General features: G+C 34.8%; 1 protein-coding gene across 1 annotated transcript in view; it reads left to right on the top strand.

The window, feature by feature from the left end:
* LOC127439674 (hexokinase-2-like) overlaps positions 1–15664 on the top strand; it is a 50768-nt gene that overhangs the window by 9870 nt on the left and 25234 nt on the right. The window contains exons 3-6 of the mRNA XM_051695915.1: positions 4684–4832; positions 7742–7861; positions 7982–8077; positions 10818–10917. Coding sequence (XP_051551875.1) covers positions 4684–4832; positions 7742–7861; positions 7982–8077; positions 10818–10917 — 465 coding nt within the window. The remainder of the gene's footprint in view (positions 1–4683; positions 4833–7741; positions 7862–7981; positions 8078–10817; positions 10918–15664) is intronic.

Below are 15664 nucleotides of genomic sequence, written 5' to 3'. Positions count from 1 at the left end.
TGGTCTACCGTTTAGTGTAGTGTTTGAGGGCGGGTCAAAGCTGTTCGCGGCAGCCAATGAAGACCAGAGGCAGGTTTTTTTGTTACCAAATTACGTAGGTTAGCACAGGAAGTAAGTCTGGAATAACTAACAACTCGTTTCAGGTGTTCAGAATCGGTTCTTTCTTTTGGGAGTCAATAACTCTATTTGTCGTGCACTTTGATTTTTGAAACTTTGCAGACTTTTTTTACATTCACAAACAGCTATAAAACACACTACATGAAAGGTAATATTTGAAAAACCATAATAGGTGCTCTTTAACATGGGTTCTTGCCTTTCTGTGGTGGTAACAAACCTCAGTACTCAAATGGGTGATGGTTGCCTTCAAAAGCCTGTGCCTTTAAGCTGAATGTGTAATTATTGAGGTAAGTTGCTATAAATATATTGACTTTATCTCACTCATCCAGCAATATTCTCTGTTGCTGTACTTTTCCGACAATGTGGCCAGAACACCATACTAAAACACTGTTTTTCCTGCATCACAGGTCAGTTTAGTAAAATTTCATAAATTTTGATAAAATAATAAATGGATGATCACATTATTTGTTTGTTTAGAATTTTTATGTAATCTATAGTTAGGGTCAATTAGAGGCATGCACGCCTCTTAGAAATCTGTGTAAACGCCTTTTACATGAATTATATTACCAGTAAATGTATTTAGGATTTGCTCTTTTGAAATCTGAAATGATCTCATCATTTTGCAACAGGCTGCTGAGTGCAGTATATGCAGTAAGAATTGGATTTCGTATTTCCAAATAATTCTTCCTCAAAACAGAAGTACTAAAAAAACATTAAACTGTTAAGAAACCGGAATGGTTTGAGAAGAATCGGAAATGGCACAGAAATCATTACATTTCTTACGATGCCATCCATAGCGTTCACGCACTTTGACTCGCATACTTTTTGTCTTTATTTTTTAACACTATATCTGTTCGTGAGTTTGTGAGCTCAGTTTGATATTTTATCTCATGCAATGACATTCATATAAAAAAGTGTCCAAATACATTTCTATTCAAAATCCATCAAAATGGAATTCTAATGAGGAAAATAAACTAACAGGCAAAGGGCGGCCATGAGTAGAATATTGTTAATACTCTGCAGAAATGTCTGAGTTCTGCGGGAGTCAGATTCCTAGCGGGGCTAGCCATGGGTGTATAGTGTTGTTCTTAGCGTGACCCAGAACGAGTTAGCATGCTGTTGAACACATTTTCTTTGTCCTGAAAGTGTTATGCCCTCCTTGTGGTGAGCTGATGAAAATATTGAACCAGCTCTACAGGTGTGGTATCACTGATCATTGTGTTGATGTGTTTGTCCATATGAATAACACCAATTCAGTCTCTTCACTGGTGTCCGAGGGTGTTCGCCTGTGTGCACTCAGATGAGTCTCAGGCTGGGTGTGAAAACAATAACTGTGGTCATGTTCCTGAAAAGAATGCCTTTACAGAGAATAGTAGTCAGCACAGTAGTCATGTAGGAGTGAGTCACAGAAACAGCGAAAGGAAGTGTTGCCAAGGGAACTGATCGAGGCTGGGCGCACGTCCAAATGTTTGCTGTCGTTGCTTACTCAAGGATGTGATGTGGTGGTTCGAGATATTGCTGTTTGTTCAGCTTGAGTTATTGTTATATTTTCTCTCACTTTTTCTTGTTCAGTCTTTCAGTTGTTATAAATGTAGTTTTAAGCAGTTTCCTTCTCCAAAATCGCAAAGGTTTTTTGCAAAAATTCCATATGTTTTTTTACTGATGTTGAAAGATCTTTGCCACTTTGTTTGGTGTTTTTATTTCAGTGTGTTAGGGCTATGCAATTAATGAAAAAAAACGATCACAATAGCTGCCACAATTAATTAAATGTGAAACTTATTTTTACAGCATTCCATTTTTTGTGGTCCGTTGTGTGCATGAATGCAAAAGCAAATCAGAGGTGTTTATAAAAGTCTAAAGTCATATCAGTAATGTCACTTTCTGTGTACAATGTATTAAAAATGTAAATAAAATGTTTTGTTTTTCATGCAATTAAAATGATAAAGCAATCCAGAAACATTGTTCTCAGAGTGTAAATAAAGAATAGGGCATGAAGTTGCACACTCAAAGTAAGTACTTTAATTCATTTTATCAATTACAATATCAAGGGAAATAATTATGATTTTCATCATAGTTGTGCCCAGCATTGTGTGCTTTTTGTATACTACACCTTTTGGCTGTTTCAGTCACATGACTTTTTAATTGCAGCCAGCGTATTTATGGCTGTCCGCTGAGGAAAGCAATGGCGGTGAATGGAAAAGCACCAGTGAAATAGGATCAACTAAAACATTTATTAATGCTTTTGATCTATACCAGGTCTCAGGAAAGATTATACAGATCTGATATACAGATACTAATCAAAGTTTATACTGATATGTCTGCAAAAATATTGCCAAAATTGACTTATGCAGACATTTACAAATGTTTCATCCAAGATTCATTTCCGTTCACCTACAAGATCTCAGAATAAATGAGCAAAAACCAACATCTGTTAGAAGTATCCCTGCTCTCGTTATATGAGTTTAGCAAAAATAAGCCATTCGGCACTTAAATATGAATAACTATTTTTAAAATAATGTTTCTGGTTGGGTAAATAAACTACAGTATCACTTTATCAAGGTTCATAACTCTATTAAAATTTTTGCCGTGCTTTGTCACATCTAACTGCCCAGCACAATAAAGGTGTATGGGATACAAATATGTTGCCGTGGTCTTACAGTCACGTCACATTTCATGCACATAGGAAATTAGCATTATGTGTGTGGCAGGGAGGAGGGCGGGGCCGGGTCGTGATGCTGCACACCTGGCCCCTAATCAGGCTAATCAAGCCCTTGAGAGGGATAAAGGCGACCGGAGGTGGCAGTTCAAGAGAGAGTGAGTTACGGGCAGCTGCCCTGCATGCGTTTATGTTTGTGTATTTTTGTTTGATTAAACATTACTTTGATTCTTTGTCTGGTTCTCGCCGCCTCCTTTCACTTTTATCTTGTTACACTGTGCATTAGACATATTACATGCTGCAAAAATAGTTTAAGTATTATGTCATTTCGTTAACATCCCATCCCATCATAACCTGGAAATTAAAAGCTTGATAATTGTAACCCTCTATTACTGTTCGTGTATAGACTTGAAAAAATAAAAAATAAAAATAAAAAAAACTAGACTTGATTTGATGAGTCTAAGTGGTTGCAAAAAAAGAAAGTGGCACTCTCAATGTTCAGGGTCAAATTTGACCCCCAAATGAAATTAATGGGTGAGACTATAACACAGACCATTTTTTATTTATTTTTCAAATAAAATCAATCAGTCAGCCACAATGTGGAACACACCCACACATAAATGATGGAGTGGGACTCTAGCACATTCACAATGCAAAACACACACACACACACACACACACACACACACACACACACACACACAAATGCACAGCATTTTTTAAAATTTTGTCAACAACAAAAATCCACCACAGTGCAACACACACATATAGATAAAAGTAAGAGTCTGACACCAGATTATTGCTGTTCATGTCATGGATTTGACTTTTGATGTTTACAACAAACCAAAAAAAAATAAAAAAAAATAGCAAGTTTGCCATAGCAAAGTCTTCTGTTTGTACACAAATTGTATTATCACTGTTTATTGCTGTTCATATCTGTTTATTGATGTTTGTTTTATTGACATGCTATTCATTTACTCTATTGAGTTGAGTTGAATTTTGATGTCTGAAATAAATAATAGGTAACAAAATGCTTTGTCTTCTTATGGGACTCAAAAATGTCTTCTCTTCATAATACCTCAGGTTTGAATGTAAGCATAATGTAGTGTTATTGCAAGAACTGACACTTCAAAAAAAGTGCCTTTTTAAAAAAAATAAAAATAAAGCTACAATTTTACAAATAATGGTCTTTAATAATGTATATAATAATGTATAAAGTATATATCCAAATTCATAACTTGAAATACATCTCAAAAATAAGTTCGTTTCAACATTGGGTTACAGAGACTAGGCCCATCTAAGTCAATGGATCACTGAAGCCACCTACTGGCTTTAGGTATTATGTCATGTCATGTCACGTCATGTTTATTTATTTATTTTACCAGATGGCAGCAATTGCTCCAAAAGCATGACACAATGTGATATTTTCTTAATTTGTCAGACTTATGAAGTTTGGTTTTACAGAAAGGAAATTAATATATATATATAAAACAAAAAAACTAATTTAGTCTAAATATGATCAAATTCCAGATGAAAGAGAGACTGTAATAAGTTGTTTTTGCTGATGTTGAAATTTTCTTTTGTGCTGGGTGTTCTGTGCTTGTGAGTTGTCAAGGTCATTGACATGCTTGACAGAGAAAAATTTAAAAGTAGAAAGTCAAGTGTCTTCAGGCATAGAAAAGCATACAACAATACAATAAACTAGAATGCAAACATTGAAAGTCAAGTTTAAAAGGGCCATCCAATTTTCCTTGATCTTTAGAAGAAACGAGTTCAATGCAAGATTTATCAAAACAAACTGTACATTTCTAAACAAAACTCCACAAATTAGATTTTGACACCCAGATTTTCAACGTGTACTCATAATTTTGAACCTGAATGTACATTTAGCTCTTGAATTTTTGTTGTAGAAACGGGCAACTTCCTGGCCCTGGACTTGGGTGGAACCAATTTTCGGGTTCTGCTTGTGAAGGTGTCTAGTAACGGAAAGCAGACGGTGGAGATGGAGAACCAGATATATGCCATACCAGAGAACATCATGAGAGGCAGTGGAACAGAGGTGAGGAGTGTGTGTGTGTGTGTGGGGCATGTTGAAAATGGTTAAATAAACATAATTAAACTTGTCTTAATGAAAATCTAAAAATGCAGAAAGGTTTGTGTAAAGGTTTGGTTTACATGTAGATGTAGGGCTTCGGGATTAAAGAAATATCATTAGCACAGTATAAAAGCAATAGAAGTCACTGATAAAGTCCCCACCATGATAGAAAAACAAATGTGTTTCAAACCTTTGTGTCTTGTCTTTGTCATTTCTTTGTTTGAGTCTCTTTCATTCTGTATTGGTACTCATGTTTTTTAACCAGTTAACCACAATGCAGAAGACATCTCAGGGCTTTTCAAGAGAAATTTAATTAAAGATGTAACATTTAGAAACAACTTTGACTTGTAGATGAGAACAGCATGGTCAAGTTCAGCATTTAAACTGCAGTGCAGGATTTGATTACCAAAACATTTATAATCAGTGCTTCAAAATTGCAATGGAAGAATATATTAAATTATGTTTAAATTGTCTCTAATGTTTCATCTTATTGACAGTATGAAGATATATTTATAGCTTCTGTTCTCACAGCACAAAACACAATCTGTCGGCCTGACATTACCACCTAAGTTTTGACACCTAAAGGAATAATTCACACAAAAATGATAATTCTCTCATCATTTACTCACACTTATGCAGTCTCAAACTTGTGTTGTGCTTGACCAAGTGCTTTATTTAAATATTTTTTTTCATTTCTTTATTTTTTTTTACTACCTGTTGCCTCCCCAGCACTGCACATTTTGGATATCTCTTTTTTTTTTTTTTTTTAACACATCTAAATTAATTTTTTAGATGATTAGTGTATTACATGACCTCAACAGGGTGTGTCATCCAGAATATGCAGTGCCGGGGAGGCTCCAGGATCAGTTAGCAAACCTCTGTTAAATCAATTGCTACATTTCCTATGGTTGCATCCTAAAACAATAAAAAGATGAAAAGTAAAAAATAAAAATGGCAATTTACATATTTAATTTATGCTAATTTAAATCTAATTAATTTTCCTTATCAGTCACAAACACATTACTTATCACCTTTTCTTTGATCTAATGAATTTTTGTAAGTGGTTTTTGTGTTATTTAGCAGGCACTTTCTTATCCAAAGTGACGTTCATTTACCTTTTACATTTATTAATTTGCCAGACAGTTATATCCAGAATGTAAATATGAGGATAATGAGAAATCACATTTTCCTTGATCTTTTAAAATAAGAGTTCTATGAAAACAAACTCAGAACGTCCTCCACAGTCTAAAAAGTCCATTTATTGAAACTAACCTGCATAAACAGCTAATTCCGGACTTCCACAATTTTGTTGAGCCCTTTGTTTCTATTTCTGTGGCGACATAAGCGGTCGCAGTGACTACAGTTAAAGACCATTGGTGCAAAAACAGTATTTTAAAGTTCTAGTTCATCCAAAAATTAAAATACTGTCATGATTTACTTACTCTGTTGTTGTTTCAAAGCCGCATGACTTCCATGGAGCACAAAAGGAAATGTGTCTGTCACATTAACTTTTTTTTGGCATCTTTTTTTTCCATACAGTGAAATTGAACAGTGATTGAGGCTATCATTCTGCCTAACATCTCCTTTTGTGTTCCACATTTTCATTTTTTTGGGTGTAATAGTGAGTAAAAAGTCTTAAGTTCCATCAACAGTGCAGTCTTGTAGTTACAAGATGATGTACTATGTACATAATACACAATACACTCAATGCACAGTAATATACTAATATAATAAATATACACATTATTTATACCCACATGCCCAATAATACTTAATAAACACACAATAATACACATATTGCACATTACATAATATACAGTACACAAGTACTTAAACAGCTGCAGAATGCTTTCAATATTTAGAGTATGTGAAACGTTTTTCAAGGCTTTGGATATCTTTTTATATCCTTTTCCATCTTTATAAAGTTCCATTACCTTGTTACGCAGGTCTTTTGACAGTACTTTTCTGCTCCCCATGCCTCAGTATCTAGCCTGCACAGTGCATCCACGTGAGAGTTAACAAACTCATTGACTATTTATACACAGACACTAATTGCAATTTAAAAAGCCACAGGTGTGGGAAATTAACCTTTAATTGCCATTTAAACCTGTGTGTGTCGCCTTGTGTGTCTGTAACAAGGCCAAACATTCAAGGGTATGTAAACTTTTGATCAGGGCCATATGGGTGATTTCTGTTATCGTTATGATTTAAAAAGAGCCAAACAACTATGTGATAATAAATGGCTTCATATGATCACTATCCTTAAATAAATTATATTTTTTGCATGATCAGTCATATTTTCAAAATCAATGCCAAAATATCACCATTTCTGCCAGGGTATGCAAACTTTTCAACACAACTGTATATGAAAAGCATTCACTACATTTTAAATATCCAAGGTAATTTTTGTCACTTTCGATGGTCTTGTTTTGCCCCGATCCCTGGTTAATTTCTGACCCTACAATATACCACATATTGGTTGTCATTTTCCCCTGGATTTTCACATCCTTTGAACTTTTAAAAGCTTAAGGCATATTTAAAATTTCACTCAACCTGAAGAGCAATTCATTCCAAAATCCCCAATTATCCCCTGCATAATCTGTTCTTATGATTCTCAATCTGCTGTAAAATTCTCCTACTTAGGAGACGAAAATAACGACATCTTCGCAAACCAAATGACTATCCTGCACTCTGCAAGATATAACCTTTGCTGTTGTAGATGATTGATTCCCCCTAATTAGTGAGCTTTTGGAAAATTTTGCGCCATATTCAAAATTTTGGCATGTGTCATTTTTGCATGTAATGAATCACAATTCTAAGGTAAGTGATTTAATTAAGTCTTAAAAATGAATCCTGTCATAATTCTTTTCCAGCTCTTCGATCACATAGCTGAATGCCTGGCCAATTTTCTTGAAAAATTGGGCATCAAAGAGAAGAAGCTGCCTCTTGGCTTCACCTTTTCATTTCCTTGCCAGCAGACCAAACTGGATGAGGTAAAATAGAAGGGAAAGATATTGAAAAGGGGGGTAAAGAAAACTAAAGTTTGAATCTCTCTCAGGTGCTCCAAGGATCTCTCTCACCATATTTCCTTGGTTCCACTTATCTCTGAACAGAGTTTTCTGGTGTCATGGACCAAAGGTTTCAAGGCGAGTGGAGTGGAGGGGAGGGATGTTGTAGGCCTTCTGAGAAAAGCCATCAAGAAAAGAGGGGTAAGAATGAACGCGAGTCATGCTTTTATATTTTGATGCCATTGGTTTCATAGTCTTTCCTGTCTATTCCTAAAGATCCATGAAATGACAATATGGCAAAAGCCAAAAATAACTGAAAAGCCAAAGTTTATTTATGGGTTGATTTCCTTGCACTTCATAAACTCTCTGAAAAACCAATGGCAATCCATTGACTGATTATGGAAAACTTATTGTTATATCAAACATTTAGCTCTGGCTATAAAATTTGATTGGATGAGGCATGTTAGAATTGTGTTTTTTAGCAGCTTGAGCCAACACTGTGATTGCACATTATTGTAAATTCTTATATATATTTATACTATATAAAAACTTTGCACAGTACTGTATGTATATATATATGTGTGTGTGTGTGTGTGTGTGTGTGTGTGTGTGTGTGTGTGTATATATATATATATATATATATATCAGATTCAGGACATAACCCAGGCTGGATTCAAACTTGTGTCCACATGCACCATCAGCTCTTACATCAAGCAATTTTGGTAATGAGTTGGGTCACCATGTAATATCCACTTTTAAAATCTGGGTCCTCAAGCAAAACCAGTTGAGAGCCAATAAACTCAAATACAACAGTCTAGTAACAGTAAAAATCCCATCCATTTTTTCCATGTGTGAATTAATTTTAACAATAACTAATAAACCTTTAAAGACAGACTGTAAACTCCTATGTTGTTCATCGATGCTATATGTTCATATTAATGCCATCAGTCTGTTATTACTGCTTCATAAAAAAATAAATAAAAAAACACATTTAAGTAGGGAATTTGTGGTGAATAACTACACTACCCATAATCCTGCAGAGAAAAATCCACCAATCGAGAATCGCGGCAAACAAAGCACGCCAGCAGAGCTCTGCAGTGACTAACCACTTCCATGACGCAGTGCTATGACATAGGGATGCGCAAGAATGGTTGTCTAGTTGTTCAACAACTGACTAGTCAATTAGTGATGTTGACTAGTAATTTGTAAACAATAAAAAATTTAACGTTTTTTCTTTTTTAATTTTAATATTTAAGACAGCGTGTTAATATTGGAATTATTGTAGTATTATTATTATTATTATTATTATTATTATTATTTAATAACATACCATTACAGTTAGTATAAATAAGTATAGTTTAAACATAATTTTCATAAATCTGACAGTTTACCTCATATTTGCTGCAGGTGTTAAACTGTTAGCGCGAATCACGTAATGGAAAACAAGCGCTGCGTAGACCAGTTTCACAAAAGTGGGAACTGATGTAGTAAAATGCATTAATTGCAAAATACTGTCAAGATAATGTCAATGATGTTCAGCATGTCAAAGATTTGAACACAGAATCAGGGGCAGAATCTGGTGTTGCAGAAGCGAAAATGGCTGTCAATTGCAGTTTTTTTTGGGTGAGGAATAGGCCTACTACTCAAACATGCTTAGCTGACCTACAGAGCTGGAGATATATGAAAAAGATCACTGCATGGACCCGGACCAGAACCCCCTCCAATGGTGGAAGATGAATGAGAGTTGATAATTTCTAATCTCTCACGCATAGCTGACCCTTCCACATATGTTCCAGCCGAGAGAGTGTTTTCTGCGGCAGGCTTCGCTCACGTCTCCTTCCTAAACGCATAGCTTTTTGTTTCTTAATAAAAATATGTAGATGCATGAATGATTAATACGTTATAGTCTGTGAAATATCTAGACTATTTTTATAATTTACTGTTTGCTTTTTGGGGGGTGGAGCCTTTTTTCTTCTTGGTTCTCTCATGAATAAAAAAATATATTGTTTCTCAGTGGATAACAAGCTGGTATTTGAAACAAATTTCTTTTAAATGTGGTGAGGCCTATGTTTAAAATTCGATGCCACAACAATATTTTACTATCAAACTATTCGGCTCGGAGCAATCTTCCCGTTGTTTCATACATAATCCGTAAATCTCTGTTTTGATGACTTTGACAGTTTTGTGCACACAGGTTATAGTTATTAAGCTTATTTATATTTTGAATAGCCTGTTATCCTATTGAGGTGATGTACTTGGTGTCTATAGCCTATTATTAAGAAACATGTCTGATTGGTGTCTTGTGGAAATTACTTCTGCCTAAATATATTAACTGTCGACATAACCCACCTAGTCGATTTTGAAATTGTTGTTTTGCACATCCCTACTATGACGCAGTCCACTCTAAAACTACTTCTATATTTGTATAAATCTGAATATTTTGTAATAACCTTTAAATGTATTGTTTCTATACTTATAATCAACAATTTATAAAGCAATAGTTTTTCATTTTAATTCGATTAAAAACATTATGTACACAGTCTTGTACCTTTGTCTTGACTGATTTTCAAAGACCTTTTTTGCCTCAAATTAAAATGTTGTGATTCACCTTGGAACTGGTTGTTTTGTTTCATGGCTTAGAACTCTTTTCTGAACTATGAAGGCTAAAAAAAAGTTGTGCTCCATTGTGTTTAATCTACAGTACATAAGGTGCAGTATACCATCTGTCAAGCCTACTTTTAAACGGTTTAAATAGAGGAAAAATAGAGAGCTAGCACCTAAGCAGAGAGTGTCCATTGCTGGTATAACACCATGACGGATGTTTAAATTAAAAACAAAACTAACACTTTGGAACAATTTATTGCGATTTTGTTCCGTTCTACAAATTTTTTGGTTTGTTTTCGGTTTCAAAGCAAGTGGCAATTTCTTTTTCTCTCCTCAGGACTTTGACATTGACATTGTTGCTGTGATCAATGACACTGTTGGCACCATGATGACCTGTGGCTTTGACGACCATCATTGTGAGATCGGCCTCATTGTTGGTGAGCTTTACCACTCATTCACTGTCTGAGATCAGTGGGAAATATAAGACAGGCTGTCAGTGATATTGTCAGCCGAATGGCCCGCCTTGTGTGAATGAAAAGGTGCTTTATCTAAATATAGACCTTTGTTCAGTCATTTATTTAGGTTATTGGGTGAGGGAATACTAGAGCATAAATTTCAAGCCATTTATTGCCCTGTTTATATGGCCAAACAAAACGATTTTTGCTGGCATCTTTATTATCACACTCAGTATAATGAACTATACTGTTTTGATTCATTTTCGCCAATTGCTTGTCAGATACATGTAATTACAAAAGCCCTGAGTCTTTCACAACATCTTCATGTGTCACACACAGCCTCTGTTATAATACTCTCCAATTTGTACATAATGAGCGCTCTCTCACATTTGATAATTACAGTTGGCTAAATTTATTCTTGGTAGTTTGAAACATTTCAGGTCTCTAAGAGCAGGGAGAAACTGAAGTGAGAAGTACAGACAAGCCATTCATAAGTTGACTTCCTGAACACTGTGAAACATACTTTTCCTCCATCAAAGCTCATGCGATCACTATGCGATCACTGTGAACTGCCAGTGTATGAAGAAAAAAAAAGCTGTGTGAGGATTCTTCATACAGTAAATTCTAGTGCCCGACCGATATGGGATTTTTGAGACCGATACCGATTTTAGAGAGGGAAAATTCACCGATTACCGATATGGTGACCAGCATAGCTAGTTTTCGAGCTGGAATGAAAACAGACGTTTTCTATGTGGATTGTACACTGATTTTGCATCGATATGACTATGCAAAGATACTCAGAAGGCTGCTTTCTTAAACAAATATTTTTATCAAAGAACATTTGACATTATTATTAAACATTGTCAACAAATTCTAGAAATGAACACTGAGAAAATAAATAAATAAAAATACAATAAATAGCTAAATAAAAATCAGTACTGTATGTTTAGTATCAGTCAATTGCCCACCATTAAAATAAAGAATAAATAAAAATACAATAAATATCTAAATAAAAATCAGTACTGTAGGTTTAGCATCAGTCAATTGCCCACCATTAAAATAAAGAATAAATAAAAATACAATAAATAGCTAAATAAACATCAGTACTGTTTAGTATCAGTCAAATGCTGACCATTAAAATAAAGAATAAATTCAAATAACACAAATAGCTAAATAAACATCAGTACTGTTTAGTCTCAGTCAATGGCTGACCATTAAAATAAAGAATAAATAAAAATAAAATAAATTGCTAAATAAACATCAGTATTGCTGTTTAGTATCAGTCAAATGCTGACCATTAAAATAATGAATAAATAAAAATAAAATAAATAGCTAAATAAACATCAGTACTGTTTAGTATCAGTCAAATGCTGACCATTTAAATAAATAATAAATTAAAATAAAATAAATAGCTAAATAAACATCAGTACTGTTTATTGTCAGTCAATGGCTGACAATTTAAATAAATAATAAATTAAAATAAAATAAATAGCTAAATAAACATCAGTACTGTTTAGTGTCAGTCAAATGCTGACCATTTAAATAAATAATAAATTAAAATAAAATAAATAGATAAATAAACATCAGGGGCCGGTTGCACCAGCTTTACGTATGTTACAACTTAGCCTAGTTGTGGCGTAAATGGGCACTAAGTCACAATTTATGCTCTACTAAATATTTGAGTGTTGCACCATTAAATATATGTAGGACGTAACCCTACGAATAAACTAAATAAATACTGCAGCTTCCGACCAGGAGTAACTGATGGAATAAAAAAGCAGACTCATTTAATGACATCAATGAGCTCATGTTTTGGTTGACAGGCTTCAGTCCTTTCGACATATATGATGGTGTTGGCATTTACACTCATTTACATTTACGAGAGAGAAAAAAAACAACAACTTAGTTTTAAGCAGCCCTTCAGCATGGAACCGTTCTAACGGTGCCGTTTTTTGGTGCATCGCCTAAAACACATTCAAAAAATATATATATAGGATATTAAAATGAATAAATTCTATTTTTCCAGCCTGTTGTATTAGTATTTATCACCCCTCATTTATTTTAGATACAGTTCCTATATATTATTATTTATACAGGGCAAAAATACTATTTATTAAATCTACTTTTATTACGTATCCTATTTTAATGTCTGGAAAACCAGACTTTTAAATCTTACATTTTATAAATGCAACGACTGGAATTGTTCGGATGAAGGGGGCACCGAACTGTGAATCCTGAACAAAACAGTTTGGTGAATACATGTTTACACGCTGACAACAATGAAAGTAGCTACATGATTAGCTAGTTAGCTATAAGCTCCTTGTCACGGAGAGTAAAAGATGGACTTTATTTACTTTCCAGCATTGTGTCTCACCAACTAGGTAACAACATAGCATGAAATCAACACTCACCACACAAACACCACCGCACCATTGATGCTCTGATGTTTACCTTTCAATCTGCTACATTACTGACTGCACTGACAAACTATAGCTGGCTAACAGCAAACAGACATGAGTGACATGGTTGTCAGGGACAGGGTTAACGTTATATTAGTTATATAAAAAGATGGGGTCATTGTTGATTAACTTTCCAGTATGTATTTCACAAACTAGTTAGCAATTTAATGAGAAGAGATCACTCAAATCCACACCGTTTAACTCCGCCCTGTCTGCAGAGCCACTGCCAGCTCAGAGTCAGCTCTGTAAACAGTGGAGTCGGAGCGTGCTCTGCTGGACAAACTACGCTATGACACCAACTCTAAAGCATTGTTTTCTGCATTATATGTTCTGAAAAAAAGTTTTGGCGCATATCGGTAAAATATATGCCGATACCGATATATCGGTGAAAGGCTGATATCGGCCGATAATATCGGCTGACCGATATATCGGTCGGGCACTAGTAAATTCTCCTTCTGTGTTCCATGAAAAAAAAAAAAAAACAGCTTAAAAGTTTACAATCACATGAGGGTAAGTAAATAAATAATGATAGAATTTTCAGTTTTGGGTAAACTATCCCCTAACCCCAGGTTGTTTCATGGAGAATGTTCTGCCATTGGTGCACAGTTTTAGCTAGCAAAAAATAAAACCATGTTTATCCAAGCCTAAATATATTTAGTACTCAGATTCTAAAAAGACAGTAAGAAGCTTGTATTTTCATAATTGCTATCCAAATAGGGAAAATCCTGCATACTTTTGAAGTCATCTGGTTTATTATGATTCATCATAAGACAGCGTTAAGGGAGCACAGTAAGCTTACTGGTAGCTGGGATAATAAAACAAGCTAAGCCCTGTCAGCTCCCACTGAAATCCTAACCAGCACTGTTAAGTGAACAATTGAAATACAGTATAATTTAAGTTAATTTGCAACAAGAAAATCTAATGGTTTTATGCCCCTGCCTGCATCTGTTCATCTTCCTCCTTTGGTGAGCATGAATTTAATATTTTAGGATTTTGCCGAATCTATTGTAATAGATGTATTGCATGTATTGCCTTACAACCACTAATCATGAATGACCTGCATTGCAAAAGTCTTTGGGATGGTGTAAAAAAAAAAAAAGAGGAACAGTAAGGTTGCTTGCTGGGAAGTTTCTTGAACTTCTCAGTTTGTGGTCTACCTTTGTGGGAGTTCAAACGTGCAAAACAAAGAAACTCAAGATAAAAGCCATTCTTATCGCAAGTTATGATGAATTTCTGCCACCTCACTTAGCTAGAAATATCAGTGACTTGGGTGTCTTCCCGTTGGATAAGAGTCAATTAGATGATGTTTGTTAAAGTTCAGCTTCAGTGATAAGTGCATATTTTATAATTGTACTTCTACATACTGTATATTATACTATTAATTCAGTATGCTATTACATTTTTATATTATACTAAAACAATATAGTTACATTTAGTATCTTTAGTAGTTTAGTGCCATGCCTTAAATGAAGGAATATTTATTTTTTTATGATGTCATTCGCAATGCTTCATGGGCTTGTAGTTGTGCCCTAGCGAAAGACGGTAAATACCCAGTCTTGTACCTTTGTCTTTTTGTCCAATTTTCAAATACTTCTTTGCTTCAAATCAAAGTTTGTAATGTTGTGATTCACCTCGGAGCTGGTTGGTTTGGTTCATGACTTGGAAATCTTTTATGAAGGATTTTATGAAAAGTCTATTATATTGCATTCAGTCAGACAGGTTTGTCATGCTGATAGCGTTCTCCATTCATATATAATATGTTTACAAGCTTCTTATCTTTGTTGCTGGAGATACACATGGGCTTCTGCAGCTAAAGATATGAGGATCCCAAGCGACTAAGTAAACATTCTTTATCAAATGCCTCCAAGTGCTTCTTTAACTCTAAACATCTGACATGTACTCTTAGATCTAGTAGTTTCCAGCCACTGAAGGCAAAGATATTGAATGAGTCCACATGCATATTTTATAAAGCAACATCAGGACCTGTGCAATGCATCAAATTTCTTAAAGCTATATGAGTACAACAGAAAGAGAAATTGGGAAAATGTATATGGGCAGTTTTGGCCCTGTTAACTTTTAGAGAACAACCTCAAAAAACCTTTTCATGTGGCCTGGGTAGCTCAGTGAGTAAAGACGCTGACTACCACCCCTGGAGTCGCGAGTTCGAATCCAGGGCATGCTGAGTGACTCCAGCCAGATCTCCTAAGCAACCAAATTGGCCCGGTTGCTAGGGAGGGTAGAGTCACATGGGTAACCTCCTCGTGGTTGCT

This window comes from Myxocyprinus asiaticus, chromosome 4, assembly GCF_019703515.2.
Source record: "Myxocyprinus asiaticus isolate MX2 ecotype Aquarium Trade chromosome 4, UBuf_Myxa_2, whole genome shotgun sequence".
NCBI lineage: Eukaryota > Metazoa > Chordata > Actinopteri > Cypriniformes > Catostomidae > Myxocyprinus > Myxocyprinus asiaticus.
Note: the sequence above shows the minus strand (reverse complement) of the source record. Positions and strands in the feature narration are given on the sequence as shown.